The 25776-nt window shown below is 38.7% G+C and overlaps 3 protein-coding genes across 5 annotated transcripts in view; all 3 read right to left on the bottom strand.

Moving 5' to 3' along the window:
• The window catches only part of LOC144665187 (uncharacterized), a 74889-nt gene that overhangs the window by 44107 nt on the left and 5006 nt on the right, over nt 1-25776 (bottom strand). The window contains exons 4-7 of one of the 3 annotated variants that reach the window (XM_078526367.1): nt 24536-24616; nt 24332-24412; nt 23218-23280; nt 18327-18395 (exon numbers count right to left, since the gene is read on the bottom strand). In XM_078526367.1, coding sequence (XP_078382493.1) covers nt 18327-18395; nt 23218-23280; nt 24332-24412; nt 24536-24616 — 294 coding nt within the window. The remainder of the gene's footprint in view (nt 1-18326; nt 18396-23217; nt 23281-24331; nt 24413-24535; nt 24617-25776) is intronic. The other 2 variants (XM_078526366.1, XM_078526365.1) reach the window with 2 other exon arrangements.
• On the bottom strand, nt 3055-6871 carry LOC144666528 (folliculin-interacting protein 2-like). Its single transcript, XM_078527948.1, has 5 exons — nt 6750-6871; nt 6278-6377; nt 5922-5972; nt 5396-5463; nt 3055-4556 (listed from the first exon to the last, which is right to left on the bottom strand). Exons 1-5 carry the CDS (start codon nt 6869-6871, stop codon nt 4478-4480), a joined length of 420 nt encoding a protein of 139 aa, XP_078384074.1. The 3' UTR covers nt 3055-4477.
• The window catches only part of LOC144665183 (uncharacterized), a 320693-nt gene continuing 305311 nt past the window's right edge, over nt 10395-25776 (bottom strand). The window contains exon 26 of the mRNA XM_078526356.1: nt 10395-14654. Within this exon, the coding sequence (XP_078382482.1) occupies nt 13054-14654 (1601 nt within the window). The 3' untranslated portion in view covers nt 10395-13053. The remainder of the gene's footprint in view (nt 14655-25776) is intronic.

Genomic DNA, 25776 nt, shown 5'->3' with positions numbered 1-25776 from the left:
GTGGTTTACTTTAATTTGGAGAAGGTCCTAGTGTATGTTGAATTTGCCGAATTTATGCACGAGTGAAGAATGAAAAGAAGAACTTCATATTCAGTTTAACACCTACTGTCCATTTTATGTAAAGGAGACATAAACTACGTCCTGATGCAGTTTGGCTTTCAAGAGTTCAAGTAACACACAAATATTTCTCTTTATAGAAATAGCATGTGTCTTTCTCTCCAAATTAAGTTAAGTGAAAGAAGCTTGTCTTTATCGTTTTTACTCATCCAGTGAAAATTAAAATGATTGTTTTTATTTCTGCAGAACACTTTTTACTTAAAAATGGCACCTGATAGCATAACTTTGAATGTTACATGAATGGAAAAATAACTTACAGAAAATATTTAAATATATTCCTATCAATGTCGGGAATGGTTTATTTTTTAAAACAAACAATCCTAAAACAAATCAGTCCCATAAATAAAGTGTTTTGTGACTACTGATCTCTGATAAAATGCAAAACAACACTTTAATCGTAGATTAAATTATTACCTTTTGACAAAAAGCTTGAGGTATATACTTCTCTGAGTTGATCACATGCTCAAATCAAATAAATGCCAAATTCAAGACAAACCATAACCCCGGTCGACAAGAACAGAGATAAGCACACTGTTTCGAAGCCATTTCTTCAAAATCAAATGCCTGTTGTCACTTTACAAAGACACGTAAACAACAAGGGCAAATTAATGTAAAAATGCTACCATACACAGATTTTTAACCGGGATTTTTAATTAAGCAAAATTCAAGTTTAAAGAAAGTTTTATGTTATATGTTATATATAGTCATACCAGGATTGTATTTTGGTCGATCCGCGCTGCACGCTCTCCCGGCAAATATAAAATTATCTCCACAGAATAAGAGCTAATAAGACACAGCCAAGTTGCTTCTGTTGTCAGTGTAACACTGATAATAACGATTTGCATTTTTGGCGATACTGTGGAGTTTCGATCAGACCGCGATGGCTTTGAATAATCCAAATAATGTTTATATCAATAATTTAATCTCAGAAATCTGCTCCAGCAGTTGCAACGGTAGTTAATGTTGAGCGTTACATCAACTAAGGAGACGAATTTAGTTCGACACGGCAGTTGCACACCTTGCTATACGATACTGTCCATACAAAATTTAAACTTTGAACAGAACTTGACTGTCTTCTTTTTCGTTCTCAACTTTCCGTGCAGACTCGAATGTTTTTGCGACGCACGTGACACTGATCACGCGATTCCGGGTACATCCACGCGAGAACCCACGCAATTTTGCGTGTATTCGCGCTGTTTGTGACGTCGACGATGCCGTGAATTTTCTTGTACAAATAGAATAGGGCAATTTCCCACATTTATACATTCCTCTGTTACATGAAGTGAAATTAACTTTGTAACTCGCCTGTAAATATGCACTTCTCTTTGTAGTGCACTTAAGCTCTACCGTGCGAGCAAACTCGAGTCATCCCGTTTTTCTTTGCGCTTGCAAACACTGGTTGGTGGAAATTTACTTCCGTTTCAGAATAATATTAAACGCTACGAGAGCTTTCTCTAGTTTTCTTACAATACATCGCTTTAATCAAACTTAAAACAATTTCAGTCGTTAGATGTTTCTGTTTGCAACGAATCTCAATATTTTTGGTCATGCTGAGGAATAATATTATATTTCCGATATTTAAAGAACATGTTTTTACGAAATTAATTGCCATCGGTCATACGTATTTACTTTGTGGTTACGACCGTTCTTGTGATTGGATAGCAGCCACCCGTGCGAGCAAACACGACAAGTCATCCCGTTTTTGTTTGCGCTTTCAAACACTGATTGGTGGAAATTTACTTCCGTTTCAGAAAATCGCTAGAATGTTTACTTAACAATTAAACGCTACGAGAGCTTTCTCTAGTTTTCTTACAATACATCGCTTTTATCAAACTTAAAACCATTGCAGTCGCCAGATATTTCTGTTTGCAACGAATCTCAATATTTTTTTATCATGCTGAGGAATATCTTTCCGATATTTGAAGAACATGTTTTTACGAAATTAATTGCCATCGGTCAAACGTATTTACTTTGTGGTTACGACCGTTCTTCTGATTGGATAGTAGCCCCCACTGTGTAAATAGTTCACATCGAAGCCAAAACAAAATAATACCGTATCGTTTCTGAGGAAACGAAACAAAAATTAGGAGGGAAGGCATGATCTCAGGTTACCTGGGTGCCAGAGGGTCTTTTTAATAACAAGAAATCGTAAACACAAAAGCAAAATACTTCCGTGCAGTTAGTACAGAACCAACAGATCTCTTAAGGCCTTTAAAAATAGTATAATGAAAATTGACCTTTCGGGCCTTTTAACCTAATTTTAGTAGTATCGACTCATTTATTGTTCAGAATATTATATATATATATATATATAATAATTAATTTAGAATTTATCTCATCATCCTGACTTATATAGTTTTATTTATTTATTTTTATTTTTTATTTTTTATTTTTTTCTTAACTAATTTATGTGGAATACCTGTAAACTAGCTGGTGTGACATTTATGCAATGTCACACCTTATTGCTAAGTGTATTACACATTAAACACCACTCGTCGGTTTGTCGCTGTGATATTGCAGATTTTTGTTTTTATATATATATATATATATATATATATATATATATATATATATTAATTTCATGTCGCGCGGGAAACTGGCACTATACTGTCGCGCGGGAGACTGGACTTTTTTGCGGACAATTTCAAAATCCGGATCAAAGATGGCGGACAGTAACCCGCTTTGTCGCTCCCTTCTGTGCACCCTATGAAGTTTTTGTGTACATGTCATATGGAGATGCAGTTTCTTGTGATCAGTGTAATATTTCAGCTGTAGCAGGAGAGCCTTTGGTTTTCCAAATCCCAGTTCTATTGTTTATTTGTTTGTGATTCCCAGACCCAGTGACCCAAATCCCAGGTTCTAATAATCCATTCAGGCCCATTTCGTAAGAGAGTTGCCAAAAATCCCTTTTGGTTTCCTTTGCTTCTCAAGTAATCCAGTTGACACAATTATATAAAGAAATAACAAACATTTTATTCAGGTTGCAACTGGGTGAAGAAAATACAAATTGATTTCTGGTTGTACGAGAAATGCTATGTTTACATGTTTCTTCATACTTTTTATTAGAAACACGTTATAAAATGTTACCTATTTCGTTTGAAAACAACTCAAAGAAAACTATTTTGCATTTGTGCAATAACATATGCATCCGTTAGTCTTAGTTTTCTCTGAGATACCGTAAAATTCCTTAAATATCCTTTCCCCCAAAAAATAAGCTCCCCCCCCCCCCGCAAAAAAAGGTTTCTGAGCCTGTTGAACGTCTGTTTAATTTGGGGTTTCATCACAGGGAGCAGAGGAGCCAAATTCGACCTCTGTGTAAATATTAAAATGTTCGATCCGTTTAACTGTTAAACCGTCCGGTTAACGTAACAAAAAGATTGGATAACGTTTGACAAGCACTACAAATAGATCGAACATTTTAATATTTACACATTCTAAAAGGTCGGATTTGGCTCTTCTGCTCCCTGTGAGTCTTGTGGTTTCATATCCTTTTAATTATGATATTCTTGGATGCACCAAAAATCCTTAGGCATAGTATTGTATCCCATTTGTAATACAAAGATATTTGAAACGCAAACTTTAATCCAAAAATAAGCTTTAAAACCCCTGAAAAAGCCAACCCGAAAAGGAAACTAAGCAAATTTAAATGTGGAGCATATTTCAGAAATTTTACGGTGTTTTATTATTTAAAAATAAAATAAAATGAAACAAAATACCCAAACACCCAAGAAAAAAAGAAGAAAAAGAAAAATTAAGTTTTGCAAGTGCAAAACAAATTATTGTCTAGCGGTTGGAAAGACAAAAAAATGTTTGGTACTAATAGTATACCCTGAAAATAATCCACATTCTAACCCTGTTGGACATCCGTATCATGTATATGCTTTGAGGAGTTGCCGCTGTTTGCCATGGCTTATAATTTCAGAATTGTGCTGATGTTATTAATCAAGGCTCGAAATTCCGACTTTTGAAAAAAGCTTGAATCTAGATTCACAAAAGCATACTCTAAGCGTTACTCGGTAATGAAAGGTAGTGTCACGGTCCGTCACGCTAGTGACGGTGAAATTTTCATGGTCACGTTTTCCACAGGAATTTTGATTCCACAATATTTTGCCAGCTAAATAGTGGTTGGAATAAGCTCTCCATTCACAAATAAATAATTGATCTCAATAGCAGAGTAATAAAGATTTTTAAGATCCAAGCGCGGAGAATGCGATGCTGTACTGAAACATCCACACTTGGCAAATGGCAAATGTCACCTTTAGACAAATCTGACCAAGTGCGTCACGTCATGTCACGCAAGGTCACACCATGTACGGCAAGACATCTTTGTGGCTTTCATCAAAACCACTTGATTCGGTCTTTAGCTGACTAGTGGCATGCTCTGCGGAGAATGGGTACTAGCTACTGCCAGCAGTAACGGCACATCATTATCGTCCACACTGGAAAAAAGAAGAAAAAAGAATAATGGTCAGAACTTTCAAAATTTACGAATCTCCATTCACTTTTCGATCTCAAGGGTTACTTAGCTACAAGATAGGGCTCAACAAGTGTTCACAGACCTTCCCTAGGCTGCAACGCAGGCATATTTATTTCTAGCGAGCGAGAGCTTTTTGATCGGGCGAGCGCCAACTTTTGATTCGAACTTGAAAATTATCCAACGCTTACTCATCAGATATGCCTGCATTGCATGCTAGACCTCTCCCTTCTCCGTTCCCAATCATTACACAAAAGTTTCCTTAGCTTTTCTGATAGGGGAGCAAGGAACACTAGGTACATATTTTACCCCCCCCCCCCCCGGACCTATTCTAGTGACCACTGCATATTCCTTTTGAAAAAACAGGACGGGGGAGTTGCTATCAGTATAGGTCTCGAGGGTATTTATTTAAGTCAACGGAAACTAAATGAGGTCATACCTAGAACTGGGTGGGGAGCCAGACTAGACTGTCCACAGCCTCTCGATTTTTCAACGCAAAAAAAGCAAACGAAGCGCGAGCGTGCGGGGGGAGGGGGGGGGGGGTCGGAAAGCGAGCGAAGCGAGCCAAAGGAAAAACATACTCTACGCGTTACTTGGTAATGAAAGGTACTCTATTTTTTTCGCTCCCCGCCCCCGCCCCCTTGCTTCTTCCGTTTTGCGCTGGCGTCAAGTTCTCTTGCCGTTCTCACCGTGCGCTCATCGAAAAAAAAAACACGAAAAATAGAGGGCTGTGGACAGTCTAATTTAAAACTTGATCCTTTCTTTGCAGCAACTCCATAAATACCACTCTCTCAATAATTTTACCTGAGCATTTTTGTGAGGTCGTCACGCGTCAATAACTTCCTTCTGTCTCTTATTCTTTCTGTTATGACCTGCGAAAAGAAATGAATTTTTGACACTTTTTTTAGCCCAAAATTGGTCGTCAGTATCCAACGTTAAAATACCTTTACTGGGTGCGTGACAGTCTAATAGTTTGAACAAGGATATTTTCAAAACGAAGTAATGCGGGTAACATTTTCTCGCAACTTGACATGCAACAATGTTGCAATGCAAGTTGAAAAGAGTTGTTGTGCATACTGTATTACTGCATTATTAGTGTTGCAAGATGCGGCGACATGTTGAACGAAGTTGAACTCATGTCTATTTCACGAAACATGTTGCAGTGACTTGAAACACAGGAGGAAATACGCCTAACAACACTTGCAATGCAACACTGGTCCTCGACAAGTTGCCAGAATATGCTGCACGCAATACTCGGCCTCCTCGCCATAAGTAGTTTTTTTCAAAAGCAGTGGCTGGTACAATTGACTTGTTTTGCATGTCATCTTACCTTGCTTTTCAGGTAAATTTCCTTCAGTTTATCTTCCAAATGCATTAGACACTGAAAAAGTTCAAGAGAAAAAAGAGAGCTTATTACACTGCATACAAAAAAAGTATACCGAGGAATAACTCGATTTTTTCAAACATACATAAACTCGAACTAACAGTGGTTTCCCTTCCCTCAGTCGAAAACTGCAATTTTACACGACTTCCGATTTCACGAACTCGCCAATCTCCCGAACTAATTTTCGTTTTCCTTCGAGGTTTTATTTCTCCATTTCTTCCACGTACGTTCACTCTCCTTTGACGCTCCCACTTCATTCACCAACAAAATATAGAAAAATGCAATCCGTATAAAGCACTTACAAACTCAGCAGACATTTTTATATCCCAGAGGCCACTCAGCGAAGACAGCATAGAGAAAACCAAGTTGGACACTTCAACTTGTTGTACATGAACATGATCGCTAAAGATAAAACACAAATAAAAGAAATGAATGTGTGTCCAGAACAAATAAAAGAATTTACAAAACATGGCTCATACTCTTTGAAGTTTCATACAATGGGCATACCAGTCTTAAAAATTAATTCTCCATTATATACGAATGCCAATTCAAGTATGCTGGTTCTAAGTGTTTGGAGGGAGGGGAGGGGGGGGGGGTGGAGGCTCGATTTCTGTTTTGCAAGTAGAGGGCTATGAACAGTCTAGCGTATCAGTAAATTATGGGAGATAGCTGTATAACAAAAAAGTTATCAGTTAACTGAGCTTGGAAGGCAAACCTAATTTCCGTGTTTCATCCAATTCACGTGTAAATCATTGTTCGGCGGCCATGTCTTACCTTGCTGCTTGCTTCCTGTTCTTCTTCACAGAGACAAACTCACATGTCCTACAACAAGCAAACCAAACAGTCACTTTCCTGTAGCGATTATACACAACACAACCAGATCCCAAGCAACCCATGCTTAACTGCAGTTTCCACAGTAAAGAAAATGTGTAGCACATTTTGTGCCACGAATTAACCAAATTTCAAATGGTTTAATTAAGTCATTACAAAAATTTCATGTACCAGTCTTTTCCCTGAATAATACATCACAGGTAGACATGCAACAAAAGCATGGCAACATGAACTTACCATTTGTCTGTGTTCGCAATGATGCAAACGGCTTCTGATACTGGGTTATCAACAACTGAATGCTAAATAACAAATTATAAAAAATAGTTATGGTTGCATTTTTTAATCAGTGGCCGGGAGGAGCCAGAGAGGAGGTTCCCCCCTTCTTTTTTGTAAAAGATTTTTTTTTAAATGACTTCTACACAGTAAAAATTTTTGGGTGTTTAAGGACTGGATCCGCCACCGTTAATCCAACAAATAATTTTTCTTGCACATTGTTGGTCTTAACACGTGAAGGTAACTCAATCAAAACTAAAGAATATTTAACAGTTATCCTACAAAGTCATGTGTAATATTGACTGATACTCTGCAAGTTTGAGTAGAATGACTGTTTTATAATGCAACAAATTTCCAACGAAAGAAAAAAGAACGGCTGCTCAAAACCTATGCTTGTTTGAGTGTTTGCATCTAATTCCCTTTATGCAAACATACATGTGTTCTCTGCTTTTTCTAGAAATAATTCATCCTCGGAGACCCAGGGGCAGTTTGTGGGGCAAGAGAAACGCGAAAAAGCGGGTAAAAAATAGCGCGAAACTGCCAGTTACATAAATCAGCATATAAAAGTTCTATTGACTGAAAGTGCCCCTGGGGAAAGATTCTTACCAGACCAGTTCAAAAAGCTCTCTGAATACTGCCTCGTGATTGGGCAGAAAAATCTTTTGTTTTCCCTTTGTATTGTGCAACAAGCTGCATATCGCACACAAACTTTAATAGCTCGCAAGCAGCATTCAAGTGTTACGATTCCTGCGATCGACCACAATCTGAAGAATCCGCCGTTTCTCCGCGGGCATGGCCGTCAAACTTTCGACGTTTTCGACCAGGGGAGGCACTAGCCGAAACTTTTCCTTCCCGAGCAAATTCTCCGCTAAAAAGCAAGACAGATATAGCGAGCGAACTGGCTTTGTGTACATACTTCGTTTGCATGAGAACACAACAAAAGGACCGCAGTCAAGCTGTTCGCCGATTGGGCAGAATAATACAAAGGGAAAACAAAAGATTTTTCTGCCCAATCACGAGGCAGTATTCAGAGAGCTTTTTGAACTGGTCTGGTAAGAATCTTTCCCCAGGGGCACTTTCAGTCAATAGAACTTTTATATGCTGATTTATGTAACTGGCAGTTTCGCGCTATTTTTTACCCGCTTTTTCGCGTTTCTCTTGCCCCACAAACTGCCCCTGGGTCTCCGAGGATGGAAATAATTAACCACAGATTCAAGTCTGACGGATCCGTTGGTCTTCCATATCATGTGCTAGCTGGATTGATTCAAGTTATTTACCTGTAATGCAAGCTTTAAGTCAGTTGACAGACTTGCTCGAAAGTTGTTTTCTTGAACCCCTTGGAGAACCAAGTCAGGCAAATAACTGTCGACAATTCTGCAGACAAACAAATTGAGAAAGATTAGCAAATAAAACAATGTGAACTTGCAATCAATATTATATAACAGCATCAATACAAACTGTTAACTTACCCAGCAAACATGGATCGTCCAAAATTGTTGAAGCTTTTCCATTCATCTGATTTGCTGCAAATAACACAACAGGTCTTTTCGTTATTTAATACCATACGATCTCTTTACATACATTTCAGTCAGTAGGGAGCTTAAGCAAACCACGACGGTAACGTGAACGAGAACGTCACCAAACAAAAGATTTAATGAGCAGAATAACAGCTCTGCAAGTGCATTTTAAATCCTGGTACATTTCTTGGCCGTTCTCTGCAAAACAACAACGTGAAATGGTCTGAAATGACCAAATTATGCGTATTTTAAAGTGCGTGAACGACGACGGCTTAATTTTCGTATTTCTAATTTACGATGAACGGAAAATATAAATTCGTCTTGCACCAGGCGTTGTCCTCGGCGTCGCCGTCGTTAGCTGTCGTTTTTACGACAGCTAACGTGCGTGAAGAACGGCCTGCGTAGACGTTTACGCCAGTGGTTCATACATTGTCTCTACTTTTTTCACGCACATAAAATTTACGCGTCAGTGGAAATCCACCATGAAGCTCCCTAGTGTCTTCACTAGGAAATGGCTGTTTCCACAAAGTTTAGTCAAGTTACTTGGAGTTATATTGCATCCAAGGTAATTGTAATAAATAATGTGCAGTTTTCTTTAAAATGTTTTATAACAGGAAGTTTTAAATCTCATCATACTATTATCATCATACTAACATCTCCACAGAATACATATGTGCTTTAAAAAAGAAAGAGGCCATGAATAAGTCTGCAAGTAGACTGTAGTGTGTAGACTCTAGTAGACCGAGAGATAGCTCCTCCAGATACACCATGTATTATTTTTATTCTGTCACAGAAGACGATTATTTTTCCAGTCAGTTTCCTAGTAAACATTATTCATGGTTTAAACTTTTCATATGTCAATGTATATTCTTCGTTCTTAAAGTGTGCTAGTGAAACTGACGCTAAACACAATGTAAATTCCTCGCTCTAAAAGCGTAATGGCCCAAACACGCGAAACGAAATATGTATATTCCTCGTTCTAATAGCGTGATAGCCTAAACACGTACAACCCAATACAGTACGTATATTATTCGTTCTATTAGTAGTAACCACAGGTTAGAAAGTGCGGGCCTCGATGCAGTTAAAAGAAGGTACTGGGAGGGAAGTGTTTCAGACAGTGTCGTACGACTCGACAACATATGGCAGGGCCCCTTGCTTGATACAACATAGTGAAAAATTTCTAAGTCTCCATAATGATATGCATTTCTCCACTCGACAAAGACATTTACGACTCGTATCAGGTCGTGTATATTGGACAACCGGTTAGCCTGCGTAACTGGCGGTTTTTCTTTTTTTTTTTTTTTTTTTTTTTTTGGGGGGGGGGGGGGGGGTTAAAGCGCGCACAAGCAAGCGAGAGGCTTGGGGAGTTCGCCGCTTTCTTGTGCGCGCGTTAAAACCCCAACAAAACCGCCAGCTACGCAGGCCAAACCGGTTTAGCAGGTTCGGTATTCCTCTTGACCGCGTGAATGATAAAAAACGGCGGGAAGTTAGCATTTTGGGAAAAGAAAACGTTGGATAATAAATCTCTTATTAGACATTTTAGTGTGTTAAGGGACGGACCATATTCTATTCTTATACCCCCCCCCCCCCCCTCCTCCTCCAAAAAAATAATGGCCAGTCTCTAAAAGTATCGCTGAACGTTTTACTTGTCATTTGTATTTTCGAGCCCGTAGGGCCTGTCGAAATACTGCAAGACTCGTAAAAATATACAGCGATAATACTCACTAAATTGTCTTATAAGATACACGTACTACAACTTAAAACCTTGCGTACAAAGCCACTCTAGCAAACATATCTGTTCTATCAAAATAATATAGTTTTAATTCATGATAAATGCTCTATTTACACACTAAATAAACAAGGAAATTTGATTTCTACGATAAAAAATTGACTCCGTCGGTCAAATTGAACCCCTCTAGGCCATGTGAATGACACAGCCATTAATTACACGCTATGTACAATTGCTATTTGAACAGCACTAGTCAAACACAGTATACACTATAGCTTAAGAAAATATTTGTCCTTGCTTTGATTATAAACTGGAAACATCTGTCTCCAGTCAGTCCAAACCTCAATATGAGGTACTTCAATGTCTTTTATTGTCTAAAAAGGCTTTTTAAGCTTTAACATTAGACTATAAAAATATATGTATAAAATTAATATAAAAATAATACATTAAAAAATATTTTGCTTAGGGACAAAAGCCCTGTGTGCGATATCTAACACTTATTGTACTGCGTTTCAGTACAAACAACTGGTATTTACATAGCAGTCTCGCATCTAGTAAAAAAAAAACAGTTTGAATAAACCATCTATCGTAACCTTGAATCTAGAATTTTGCGTCAAAAAATAAACTAAATTGTGAATCTTAGACTCCACATCTATTTATAGTCAGAATGCTTCTAAATAATGACTACAGTTTACACAGTGGAACCTCAAAATAACGAGTCCCTGTTATAACAAATATACTTTCTCAGTGCCTTGGTACTTCGTTATTTAGAGCTTTCACTGTACAGCAACAACCAATTTTTTCCAATTATAAATTCGTTCAATAAATGTCTTATTAACCTAGCCTACTCAGCATTTTCTGAAAGAACATCAGCTTTTGGTCTTCTCTGTACAGACGTCGCTGCCCTTGATCCATACTACAGTCAACTCTCGCCTTGCGGACACCCCGCTCATTTGTGGACACTCGCTATTACGGACAAAATCCAGATCCCGGCAAAAGAGTTTGATTGGAAATGACTCCGGCTATTACGGACTCTCGCTATAACGGTCAGTAAACGACGCCTCGAGCGTTTTCGCTACAACAAGAGTTGACTGTATTAAAACCTAAGGCTGATAATCTCCCGGAACGCTCATTGCGATTTTTTACCAAAAGAAATCTTACATCGGATCCCTGTTTAGACTGTCCATAGTCTCTCTATTTCTCAGATCGTGTAGCGCGCGAAAATTAGCCACAAACAAAGCGGTTTTACCGAGTGTCCAACGATCATCTGCTAAACAAAGAGACTGTGAACAAGTTAGTCATCACTATTCAATCGCTGATTAACACTAATCCAGGATTAAAATGTAACAGAGGTTTAAATCCTATTGTTTAAAGGAGACAAGTCACGAATGACGCACATTGTAAATTTCACTGAGTCCAAAATGTTTGTCTGTTCATTTCTGGTTTATTTTTACCACTCTGTTGTTTTTACCTCAGTAAATTACTTTTTTTATCTGGAAGTAGTTTTGTACACTGAAACAAAAAAAACTCCGACTTCTTGTTTATGTTGGCATTGCTCCTTTAAGTTGCTTGACACTACAGACTTGACTGGACAATATTCTGTAGTTTTAAATTGAAGGTAGCTTTGTACATTTACACTGAAACAAATACTACTTATAATATTATATTTCTTGATACTGACCTTCATTTAAACTTTAATGTGTAGAAAACAGGGTACTTACAATACAATTCTGCTCAGTTCCTTGCCCCCGGGAGCGGGATCGAGCCGGACATTAATGTTCTCCATTTTTCTCTATAACATAATTACACTGATACAATATTTTGTAAGTTTAACTTAATACTTTTCATTGTCCATATTAACTTGACCCAAATCATCTGCTAAACTACGGTGAATTTTGAGAAAGATGCCTACAGGACTTGAAAATAAATGACAAAATATTTAACAATAAATTTCAATACAAACACTGTAATACTAAATAGCTTCCGTGTTTGTTGCTAGCGGAGTAAGCCATAATATTGTCTTGTGCCTTCTTAGCAGTAATTGCCACGTTAACTAAATTTTACGAAGTGTCCAAGTGACAGCCGGTCAAGGTGTTTTACAATAAACTAAATGAGCGACGATCATTTAGTGTTTTGAAAACCTTGACAGGCTGCTGTCATTTCATCGCAGCGTTAATTTTACGGCTTATTAGCCGTGGTGTAAACTACACTTAATGCGACGCCTTAACGCTTCTTAGTTAAATTTGGTTCACACACGTTGTAATAATACAATAATTTCGCTTTCGTTTGGTCCTGTAAATACTTAATTCGAATATAAACCAGGTCTAACGTAGACCACGTTTAAATGATCGGCCCTTAGTTTCTATCACATTAAGTTTGCCATGTCCTAATCAGCCAAATGATTCTCGTCTAATTCGTAGCCGTTATTAAAATCGTCACACAACACTCACAAGATGCGTTGCGTGACAACTAAACTAGGAACTCCATAGGAAAGTAGTGATAACCATATTGTAATTAAGTTTAAAATTGCCGTTGATAAGGTAAATTAACTAGCAATTTGAATTTTGACATTGTGTTAGCTGGTCGTCTGCAAAATCAAACAAAATTAGCGTGAATCGACAGTTAATTCACCTCATCAACTTCAAGTTAATCTTAAGTATTCACACATGCCCACCAACACTGATTCACCGAGCATGCCTCAAGAATAATCCTTATGTGACTCTGTTAACTAAGAAGGCTTAGCGCCCTTGCTAAGAAGATACGTCACTGCCTCGGATTTACCTTCCCTTTGTGCAAGCATTAGTGGCGTTGAACCAGCCTTGGTTCTGGATTCAATGTCAACTCCGCAAGAGAGGATCTTCTCGATAACAGCAGTGTTACCACCAACTGAGGCCCAATGCAACAAATTCCATCCATTGTTGTCTTCTAATGATGGATCAGCGCCCTTTGCCAGCAGATACTCCACAGCCTGTAGCTTGCCATTAATAGCAGCTAGCATCAGTGCAGTGGAACCCTCGTTATTTATTGAGTCAATGCTAGGCACGTGACTAAGCATTAACTCAATAATAACAGGGTTTCCACCCTGTGAGGCCCAATGTAACAAATTCCATCCATTGTTGTCTTCCAATGATGGATTAGCGCCCTTTTTAAGCAGATACTCCACAGCCTGTAGCTTGCCAAGACCAGCAGCTACCATTAGTGCTGTGACACCCTTGTTATTTATTGAGTCAATGCTAGGCACGTGACTAAGCATTAACTCAATAATAACAGGGTTGTCACCCCCTGAGGCCCAATGCAACAAATTCCATCCATCGTTGTCTTCTAATGATGGATTAGCGCCCTTTGCAAGCAGACACTTCACAGCCTGAAGCTTGTCATGACGAGCAGCTATCATTAGTGCTGTGGAACCCTTGTTATTTATTGAGTCAATGCTTGGCACGTGTCTAAGCATTAACTCAATAATAACAGGGTTGCCACCCTGTGAGGCACAATGCAACAAATTCGCTCCATTGTTGTTTTCTAATGATGGATTAGCGCCCTTTGCCAGCAGATACTCCACAGCCTGTAGCTTGCCATTAGCAGCAGCGACCATCAGTGCTGTGACACCCTCGTTAGTTATTGAGTCAATGCTAGGCACGTGACTAAGCATTAACTCAATAATAACAGGGTTGCCACCCTGTGAGGCACAATGCAACAAATTCGCTCCATTGTTGTTTTCTAATGATGGATTAGCGCCCTTTGCCAGCAGATACTCCACAGCCTGTAGCTTGCCATTAGCAGCAGCGACCATCAGTGCTGTGACACCCTCGTTAGTTATTGAGTCAATGCTAGGCACGTGACTAAGCATTAACTCAATAATAACAGGGTTGCCACCCTGTGAGGCACAATGCAACAAATTCGCTCCATTGTTGTTTTCTAATGATGGATTAGCGCCCTTTGCCAGCAGATACTCCACAGCCTGTAGCTTGCCATAACCAGCAGCTAACATCAGTGCTGTGACACCCTTGTTAGTTATTAAGTCAATGCTAGGCACGTGACTTAGCATTAACTCAATAATAACAGGGTTGCCACCCTGTGAGGCACAATGCAACAAATTCCATCCATTGTTGTTTTCTAATGATGGATTAGCGCCCTTTGCCAGCAGATACTCCACAGCCTGTAGCTTGTCATTAAGAGCAGCTACCATCAGTGGCGTTATACCCCGACCATCTCTGCAGTCAATGGAAAATCCACGAGATAGCAAGGATTCGATTTTGGTAACATCACCGTGTTTTGCCGCAGAGTGAAGTGAGTTCCATTCATTCTTATCCTTGTCCACAAATTCGCTGCCTAAAATAATTGATTAAAATTAACATTAAAGAAACAGACGAGTGATTTTTGAACGAGATGGCGGAGATGCAATGGACGTGACCCAGCTGACGCCAAAAAAATGACTCGTGAAAACATCCAGCCGTGTTGACAACATCTCAATGAATTACCCTTTTTAATCCAGTGATCATAAGAGTAGCATTTATGTTATAAACAAAACTCTAAACCACACTACTTTGTACTCCCGGGGTATCCAATCGAACGTTCGGTAATCGAACTCAATCGAACACCAATCGTTCGATTGGGTTCGGTAATCGAACATAATCGAACTCACAATAAAATTTGGTCAATCGAACTCAATCGAACGTTCGATTACCGAACAATGAACAATCGAACTCAATCGAACGTTCGATTACCGAACAACCAACAATCGAACTCAATCGAACGTTCGATTACTGAACTCCTGTTTGTTTATACTGCGTACATATTGTACGGTGCACCGTTCCTCTAATCCTTTTTTGGCGATTTACCATACCCCGGGATAGGACAATTGTCTGCACAATAGCCACGGGCACACCAGCGACGCGACGTTAATTCTGCATCGATTGATTTTCAAGATTTCAAGACTTGTTCACTTGTTATTTTTGTCATCCATGTTAATAGTAAGCATTTCCTCCAATGTAATTGTTGTCATGCTGGAAATTGCTCTTCTCCTGTCAACGTCGCTTTTGGCCGCCCTCGAGGGCTTGGACAGACTGACGGCGGCAAGGTTTTGGCTACTAATAATGAATGATTCTTCACATATTGAACACAACTGCCTGTGTTGTAGTGAATAAAATGGTGCAACTTCTGTCTGAGTGTAACGGTGAAAAGCAGGGCAGAAACCATATCCTTCCTTCTAATATAGAAATGTAAACAATAGTGCATTCCAGTTATTTTACCGTCGTTTTGTTCTCTTCTACCAAATATATTTGACTAAACATTGACATTCAGTTCGATATTTGGACGTTTTTATATTTATTCCATTCAATAAAAGTTGATTTTGATTAGTCCTGCGTGATCTACTTATCAAGAGAAAGATTTCGAACAAAATCGAACCCGATTGAGTTCGATTATGTTCGATTGTGTTCGGTTATGTTCGATTGGTTCGATTGGTTCGAAAATCGAACTCACAGCAAAATAGATGTTCGATTTTGTTCGATTACCGAACCCAATCGAACGATTGGTGTTCGATTGGGTTCGATTGATTTTTGGTTCGATTTTGTTCGATTGGATACCCCGGGTGTACTTTACAGCGGGAGCACGTACCATTTCTATTTTTTGTTATTATCATGAAAATCTCTTTCTACCAATTTAACTTTCCCCTATTTTTGATATTTTCTTAATACAGTGGAACCCCGATAGAACAATATGCCAAGGGGGCAGTAAAATTATATCGTTATATCGATGAATCGTTATATCGGGGTTCCGTCCCATACATTTTACTATTGCCGGGACATAACATATTCATCGTTATATCGGGAATATCATTATATCGAAAATCGTTATATCGGGGTTCCACTGTAAATACCTTGTTAACATCAGCAAGCTTTCACCATCGAGTACTAATATAGTGTGCAGTTCTGTTTAAAGATTTGTTCTTATTTTAAATTATTTTACTCATACGTATGCATGTCAGATAGAAAGTCTTTTGAGTTTTTTAAGTATTATTCCACCGCACTGTAATCAGAAAAACTCTGTAATATTATTGTTCCTGATAATAAGTTCACCCGATATTTTGTAATTCAAATTGCGTTTGATGACCATTATCGCCTACAGTTTTGGTTTAGCTCCAAAAGTGGGAATAGCTTCGTGTTGTGCTTATTGTAAGCAACTGTGCTTATATACTTCAATGCGTAGGGCACGAAGTTCCTGGCCTTGTTTCACAAGTTGGTGCTTCACATGGGGTTAACCTCCTTGTCCAAGAAAAATTACTTTGATTATGATTATGATTATTTAAACCTCTATTACAATATCATGATCAACATATGACAAACACACACCTGTTGCTGACACTCCTTCTTTGTTACTGTTTGTCTCTGAAGAGGTTTGTGAAGATTTATTTTTGTTTGAATCTGATGAGAATAAACAATGCATCGGTATTTAGGTCAATAATATTCCCGAAACTTTGTTTGCTTGTTAGGTTTATAATTAACCTCTTCCAGGCTCTCAGTAGTTGGGGGAGAGCGAAAAACGCGGGCGAGGGAGGAAAAAATGCGTTTCTCGCATTTTTCGTTGCTGGGGGTGGGGGGACTCCTATATGAAAGGGCAGGGATGCTCGTCGGACATTTTGAAACAAAACCATAAAAGAGACCAATCTGGGTGTGGCTCAAGCTTTTCTTGACCGCTAAAAGATACCTAAAAACTAAGAATAGAATTGATATTAATTTTGTATTTTTTTTTTTTAATGAGACCATTATGGCTAAGAAATTGGCGTTTTCCCTGGAACACCCTAATCGAGACCAAAAATCAGAAGTTTACACCCCTAAGCCAGACAACAACGAGCATCCCTGCCCCTTTCTTATTCTCATATTCAACTACCAAGAGCCTGAAACAGTCTAGTTTATAATATTCCCGAAACTTGGTTAAACATTTCTGAGAGATTTTGCTCGTCGAAGCCAAGAAAGTATAACTAAACATCATCTTGATTTGGAAAAAATCTAATTTACATTTACTTTCTACACACTAATTTACATATGCGATTTCTAAAACCGGTTTCGTCTAAGACCTCGTCAGTTGTTAGTCATACAAAATTTGAATATAAACATACGTCATGTACTAACACGAAAAGTAACTACTCGGCACCAGGTCCTTATAATTTGTTACAACAAATTAACAAATTATAAAGAACAAATTATAAGGACCTGGTGTCGAGTAGTTACTTTTCATGTGTTAGTACATGACGTATGTTTATATTCAAATTTTGTATGGCGAACAACTGACGAGGTCTTAGACGAAACCGGTTTTAGAAATCGCATATGTAAATTAGTGTGTAGAAAGTACCGGTAAATGTAAATTAGATTTTTTCCAAATCAAGATGATGTTTGTTAAACATTATATATAAGCCACAAAGAACTGAAAAAAGCAATATTATAAATCGTATATTGCATGTGTGCATGTTATATTTAAAAGGTTGCCGCTTTGGAAAAGAAATTAGCATTAAGGACAATGACGGAGGAAGAACTACACTCACTCTGGTGTTAGACAAATAAGGCTTATCCAGAAGTAATTTATCTCTAGAATTCCCATACAACCTTAATATTTTCCAAATTATGCCACAGTTAATATAATCACACACACAGAATGTTTTCACGACCTACATAACTTTGACTACAAAACTTTTGCAAATTCCTCTCATTCCTTAGACATTAGGGAGTCAAATTGCACAAAATTTTCCTGATTGGATAATGGGATGTAAAAAGTGGTAAAAAAGTCCTAACAATTGACTACATATACATGTACATATGCTTAAACTTAACTTTCTGTTCAGAGTAGGGGACGTAGTCCCCGAAGGTAGTCCCCTGTATAGTGGTCACACTCACATAGGGGACATCATCATTACTCGTTTCTTTGAAACTTGTAAACTGCATGATAAGCAGTCTGGCAAAGTTCCCAGTGGGGAGTGAATAATAAGACATATACAATACAATATACCTGTTGGCAAAACTTGTCCTTTGTTACGTGTTGCTCCTTTGTTGTCTAAAGATATGGGTGGAGCTTGATCTGCAGAAAAAATAAAAACGCATTTGGGTAGTTGAACTTGGACATGCTATGATTCGATTTATAAGACTGAATTCAAACAGTGATCGATCAGATTGTGAATCTTTTTCATTTATTTCCCCGTGTTTGGTATTAAAGCCAAAACACGTCTATTGCATCCTTTCATATTAAAACAAGGGTTCAAAGCCTCCATTGAGTCCAAGTTTTAATACTTTTATTATTATTGCTGTAAATAATAACAGCCTATAAAAAGTACAGCTGATTGTGATAATAGCTTAGTGAGCTCTCTAAGAGAATAGTTATCAGCATAGATTGATAAAGAAAAAAAAACACGCAAGTCTGCACTCAGGAAGCCTGTCATTCTCATTTTCATTTATTTCCCCGTGTTTGGTATTAAAGCCAAAACACGTCTATTGCATCCTTTCATATTAAAACAAGGGTTCAAAGCCTCCATTGAGTCCAAGTTTTAATACTTTTATTATTATTGCTGTAAATAATAACAGCCTATAAAAAGTACAGCTGATTGTGATAATAGCTTAGTGAGCTCACTAAAAGAATAGTTATCAGCATAGATTGATAAAGAAAAAAACACGCAAGTCTGCACTCAGGAAGCCTGTCATTCTCGTCAGGGGCACAGTGACAGACCAGTTAGAGAGTTCATGCATAATTCTGACGACAAACGTAGGGTGAAAGCGCGCGCGCGGGGAGACGTTACATAATCTTTGTATCCGTTCTGTAACGAACTGTAAAACGAAAAAACCAACCCAGGGTGAATCTCTCTAACCACGTTTCAAACCGCACAAATGAATGGCAGGTCGAACAGAACTCGTGTACCAATTACATGATAATCTGAGAGACCAAACCAGACAACTGAATGCAGGGAGTGGCGGCTACATCCTGTTGGCTGTATGAATAATGAATCTTATTTGGAGGCTTTTCAGAGTTAAAGATATTTTTATAAATGAAGTGAATGTTTTGTAAAAACAAAGTTTGGTTGCCAATAATAATAGAAAGAATGGCAATAGGTAGGAAGGTTAACGGGCCATGAGGCGCCTTCCCAGATCCATCCCACCCGATTTTTACAAGTTAGAAAGGAAACCTCAGGGTTTCCTCGCTGAACCGAGGTACTGGTGCAATGTTCTTCTACAGATACCCCACGAATCTGACAGAACTGACCTACAGATACAAATAAGATTCATTATTCATACAGCCAACAGGATGTAGCCGCCACTCCCTGCATTCAGTTGTCTGGTTTGGTCTCTCAGATTATCATGTAATTGGTACATGAGTTCTGTTCGACCTGCCATTCATTTGTTCGTCGTGGATGTGGTCTACATCTGCTACTTACATAAACGCGAAAAAACAAAATATCAAAACCGAGATTGTTCCAATACTTTTTGGTTTGAATATCAAAAAATGGCGCCCGCAACGTTGGAACTATTCCTTCGCTTAAATTTAAATAAAAATTAAATTAAATCAGAGCCTATAGTCATGCAGTCAACAGGATGAAGCCTCTACTCCCTGCCTTCATTTGGTTGGTTTGGTCTCTCAGATGATCGTGTCACTGGTACATGATTTCTGGTCGGCCTGCCATTCACTTGTTCGTTGTGGATGAGGTCTACATCTGCTACTTACAAAAAGCCAAGATATTGGAACCTAGTCAGTTCCAACACTACTTGGTTTGAATATCAAAAAATGGAGCCCAAAAAAGATGGAACTAATTCTTCGCTTCTAAAAATCAAAAACCAAACTTTAAAACATAACAATTTCAAAGTTAAAAGGATTCCTTCTTTCTGTCTCTTGCGAAACTGCATGCGATCCAGGTTGCGCGCGCTCACAACGCGATCATTTAAACAAGGTACGCGCGTGCATGTTACTGTCGCGAGCCTGAAAATAAAAACGACCAAACGAGATTGTTCCGCGACTGGCTCTTATCTTTCCGTTGGTAAGTTTATTATTTTTGCTGTATGTTAATTTATTTTTGAAAAGCAAGCCTTGTAATAGTATATACAACTTAGTTGTGTACGCTTGTCGGGTCTGAAATACTTTTTGCTCATGTTATTCGTTTATTTGATCGTCAAAACTTTAAACGCAAATAACGAACTTTTCCTATTTCACCTCTGACACTGGACTTTTGCTATTTGCAAATATTGTCTAGAAAATAAGTCTACATAGATTGATAATTGTCGGCTCAGGCGCGTAGGGCCAGCTGTGGTACCGCGGTTTGAAACGTGGTTAGAGAGATTCACCCTGGGTTGGTTTTTCGTTTTACAGTTCGTTACAGAACGGATACAAAGATTAATGTAACGTCTCCCCGCGCGCGCTTTCACCCTACGTTTGTCGTCAGAATTATGCATGAACTCTCTAACTGGTCTGTCACTGTGCCCCTGACGAGAATGACAGGCTTCCTGAGTGCAGACTTGCGTGTTTTTTTTCTTTATCAATCTATGCTGATAACTATTCTCTTAGAGAGCTCACTAAGCTATTATCACAATCAGCTGTACTTTTTATAGGCTGTTATTATTTACAGCAATAATAATAAAAGTATTAAAACTTGGACTCAATGGAGGCTTTGAACCCTTGTTTTAATATGAAAGGATGCAATAGACGTGTTTTGGCTTTAATACCAAACACGGGGAAATAAATGAAAAAGCCAAACGAGATTGTTCCGCGACTGGCTCTTATCTTTCCGTTGGTAAGTTTATTATTTTTGCTGTATGTTAATTTATTTTTGAAAAGCAAGCCTTGTAATAGTATATACAACTTAGTTGTGTACGCTTGTCGGGTCTGAAATACTTTTTGCTCATGTTATTCGTTTATTTGATCGTCAAAACTTTAAACGCAAATAGCGAACTTTTCCTATTTCACCTCTGACACTGGACTTTTGCTATTTGCAAATATTGTCTAGAAAATAAGTCTACATAGATTGATAATTGTCGGCTCAGGCGCGTAGGGCCAGCTGTGGTACCGCGGTTTGAAACGTGGTTAGAGAGATTCACCCTGGGTTGGTTTTTCGTTTTACAGTTCGTTACAGAACGGATACAAAGATTAATGTAACGTCTCCCCGCGCGCGCGCTTTCACCCTACGTTTGTCGTCAGAATTATGCATGAACTCTCTAACTGGTCTGTCACTGTGCCCCTGACGAGAATGACAGGCTTCCTGAGTGCAGACTTGCGTGTTTTTTTTTTTTTTTTTTTTCTTTATCAATCTATGCTGATAACTATTCTCTTGGGGAGCTCGCTGAGCTGTTGTCGCGGTCGGCTGTACTTTTTATAGGCTGTTATTATTTACAGCAATAATAATAAAAGTATTAAAACTTGGACTCAATGGAGGCTTTGAACCCTTGTTTTAATATGAAAGGATGCAATAGACGTGTTTTGGCTTTAATACCAAACACGGGGAAATAAATGAAAAAACCAAACTTTAAAACATAACAATTTCAAAGTTAAAAGGATTCCTTCTTTCTGTCTCTTGCGAAACTGCATGCGATCCAGGTTGCGCGCGCTCACAACGCGATCATTTAAACAAGGTACGCGCGTGCATGTTACTGTCGCGAGCCTGAAAATAAAAACGACCAAACGAGATTGTTCCGCGACTGGCTCTTATCTTTCCGTTGGTAAGTTTATTATTTTTGCTGTATGTTAATTTATTTTTGAAAAGCAAGCCTTGTAATAGTATATACAACTTAGTTGTGTACGCTTGTCGGGTCTGAAATACTTTTTGCTCATGTTATTCGTTTATTTGATCGTCAAAACTTTAAACGCAAATAACGAACTTTTCCTATTTCACCTCTGACACTGGACTTTTGCTATTTGCAAATATTGTCTAGAAAATAAGTCTGCATAGATTGATAATTGTCGGCTCAGGCGCGTAGGGCCAGCTGTGGTACCGCGGTTTGAAACGTGGTTAGAGAGATTCACCCTGGGTTGGTTTTTCGTTTTACAGTTCGTTACAGAACGGATACAAAGATTAATGTAACGTCTCCCCGCGCGCGCGCTTTCACCCTACGTTTGTCGTCAGAATTATGCATGAACTCTCTAACTGGTCTGTCACTGTGCCCTTGGCGGGAATGACAGGCTTCCTGAGTGCAGGAAGCCTGTCAATCTATGCTGATAACTATTCTCTTAGAGAGCTCACTAAGCTATTATCACAATCAGCTGTACTTTTTATAGGCTGTTATTATTTACAGCAATAATAATAAAAGTATTAAAACTTGGACTCAATGGAGGCTTTGAACCCTTGTTTTAATATGAAAGGATGCAATAGACGTGTTTTGGCTTTAATACCAAACACGGGGAAATAAATGAAAAAAATTTGGGTAGTTGAACTTGGACATGCTACAATTCAATTTATAAGACTGAATTCAAACAGTGATCAATCAGATTGTGAATCCAGTAACGATAACGTCGGCATACGGTACATATGACACTATTGATAAAATTTAATAATTAAATCATTGTGTGTTTATTCACTTGTATAAGTTGTTCACGGTCAACAGAGTCTGGACACCAGGAAAATCTTCCAGCTTAGAACAAAGTTGTTTGCTCAGCTCATTTAGGATGTAAACAGATCATTCTATCAAAGAAAGAATCTTATGACTCTCTGTGTGCCAACATTTGATTTTATTTACTCAGATTGCCTTTGTGCACTGATCCAAATACATCAGATCACCATCCTTATTGTCTGCACTCATTTGCATTGATACATAAACAACAGCAACATACTATATAAGTAAATAACTAATAAATAAATAAATAAATATATAAAAGGATGTAAATTAAAGCACATGCTGTTGTATATATTCTGCATGCATATTTAAGGTACCTGTGGTTAGTGATCCTTCTTTATTCCCTTCCGTTTGTTTTGTTTTTGAACTTCTATCTGGATCTGGTTCTGAGGAGAATAAAGATAAAAATGCATCAGTCTGGCCATTGTACTGGCTGCAGGCACGCTTTAACAAAGAAACAAAACTAGTAGTACATGACAAGCTTGACAAATGTCTCATCTGGTGAACTGGAGCATTGAGTAAATTTCTTGTCGGGCGAGTAACTTTTTATGCTCACCAATGCCCAATGAGCTGCAAGCTGTTGGCTGACTAAATATTTGTGATTTTAAGACAAAAAAAGTAACTTGACGACAAGCACTTCACTGCCCTCAAGAGTTGCCTGTTTGATGGGGCAAGCTGTTATTTAATATTTTAAAATTAGGCCCTGGAAAGTTGTACTAAGAAATAAAGGAAAATAATTCTCATTCTCAGGGACGGCGGAGCCGGGAAGGGGGGGGGGGCTTATTAAGAGGAGAGTCTTTTAAGCCCCCCACGTCAGGGCACTAGTCCCCCCCCCAACCTGGAAAATGTTCTGCTGTCCTTGATTCTGCATGCATGCCAGCTACTTAGCAACCATAGTTAGCATACATTATAATGCACTACTGACATGCACATGCATGTACAGTCGAAGCTCTCGTAAGCGGACACCCTCGGGACGCGAAAAAGTGTCCGTAACTGGAGCTGGCCGCTACGAGAAGGGTTCTCGTAAGCGGCCACTAAAAGTGAAGGGGAAAGATGGCCGCTTACGGGAGCTTGCCCAGCTAACAATAACCGGACGGACGTGAATGACGACAAAACAAACACTGAAATATGGTTCTGTAATTACTTTAAAATCATTGTGACGAATGGCGATGTGAAGTTGATTTATAAAAGAAGATTCAGAGGTTGTCATGGATTTTCTTTGGGCTGTCCGCTTACGGGAGAATAAAAACAAAGAAAAAGTCTAAATCGTAATCTCTGAAAGTGTCCGCGGCCGCTTACGGGAATGTCCGCTTACGAGAATGTAAAAATACAGAGTTTGTATGGGAGTAAAAACGGGGTTTCAGACAAGGTGACCGTAAGTGAGCTGTCCGCTTACGAGAGTGTCCGTTAAGAGGCTTCGACTGTACTCACCTGTTGATGACTCTTGTTCATTATTCTGTTTCACTCCTGTGACAGTTAAAGAGGAGGGAGAAACTTTACTTCCATCATGAGCTGAAAAGAATGGACTCACAGATCAACAAAATAGACTTATTCACAGTATTAAGCAGGCTGCAAGTGTAGATGTACATGCATTGAAAAAGTCAGCAAAAACCTATGCCCTTATTGCACACACACCTGTAAGTGGGTCTTTGTCTTTATTCTGATTTGCTCCTCTGTCAGTTGATGGAGTGGAAGAAACTGTATGGCCACCTGGTTCTAAGAAAAATTTCCGTAAAATCAATAATTATGTAATTTTTCACATGCATGCAGACCACTGCCTTGGCGTAGAAAAAGCTAAAGTTTACGATGCCTTTCTTCCGGGATCTCGGCTGCCGGGCTGGCCCGGTTGTCATGTATTGCAAGTGATTTTTGTTGCGTTTAACAGCGTGCCGGATCCGCCGGCCGCCCGGCTACCAGGCCAGCCGGCTCATGTAATCAGGCCCTAAGAGATCTGGGGTAACATTACAGAGAAGCACTTTTTATATTCAAGGGAAACAAAAATTGGTTCAAGAAATCAGGAGTTTTGGGATTCTATTGTGGGGGATGGGCTGGGGGGAGACACAGGGGGACATTCCTTAGCATTTTATGGCTTTTTCTCTAAGTTCCCCCTCAATTACTTTTTTCCCTCTTTCCTTTTGCTGTTACAAAATATTACACCACATATTCGCAACATTTTTCTCAACTCTAGTGCAGTTCCTGTCACCGTGGGAATCACTTTTCTTGTCCACCCCTCTCCTGTACATGTCTCTTCCACCCTAAGGTGCGGCCGCACTAGACATTTTGTAACCCGGTTAATTTTAATTGATTAATTGGAAATAACTCGGTTAACTCGCCAAGTGCGGCCGCGGCCAGTATTTCACATGGTTTTTCGCACAGAATCTTCTGGTAGTGTATTTCTTTGGCTAGCTTAGCTTACGTCATAATGTACCTGCACATAACAGAACTTTTGCTGTTGTATCTCTCAAGTGACCTACCATTTGGTTTTTGCTGCATAACAGACAGTACATCACGAAAATGAATATTAAGTGATATTGAAGCAAACCAAATTGAAAACGATTGATGAAAATTGATGGTAATCGATGATACTAGCACATGTGCCCAACAAAATCACGAGCATATTTCCATACTATGAATCGTGCCCATTCAGAACAGTATGCTTTATGTCTCAATCAGTATGCGTACTTTGGGTAAACTCAACCTTGACAGAAACCATTGGTTCAACTTTGGAAAATTTTGCAAGACTTCAGGTCAATATCTGATGGAAATTTTCAGGAGTCTTCAGGTAGACTTTGAAAATCTTCAGAATGGTTTGGGTCAACTTCAGAAAATCTTAGGATTTCTTAATTGGGGGCAATATACTTTGGAAATCTTTGAAA

This window comes from Oculina patagonica, chromosome 9 (assembly GCF_052425735.1).
Source record: "Oculina patagonica isolate OP01 chromosome 9, crgOcupat, whole genome shotgun sequence".
Classification (NCBI taxonomy): Eukaryota; Metazoa; Cnidaria; class Anthozoa; order Scleractinia; family Oculinidae; genus Oculina; species Oculina patagonica.
This window is presented reverse-complemented; position numbering and strand designations above follow the sequence as displayed.

What these genes read in the sequence shown, in the direction of transcription:
- LOC144666528 (XM_078527948.1), bottom strand. Translation starts at nt 6,871, where the DNA reads ATGGGTTGCTTGGGATCTGGTTGTGTTGTGTATAATCGCTACAGGAAA. An exon ending in AACAGGAAGCAAGCAGCAAG is followed by an intron (nt 6,378 to 6,749) that starts GTAAGACATGGC and finishes TTTTATCTTTAG; the next exon opens with CGATCATGTTCATGTACAAC. An exon ending in GACCTCACAAAAATGCTCAG is followed by an intron (nt 4,557 to 5,395) that starts GTAAAATTATTG and finishes TCTTTTTTCCAG; the next exon opens with TGTGGACGATAATGATGTGC.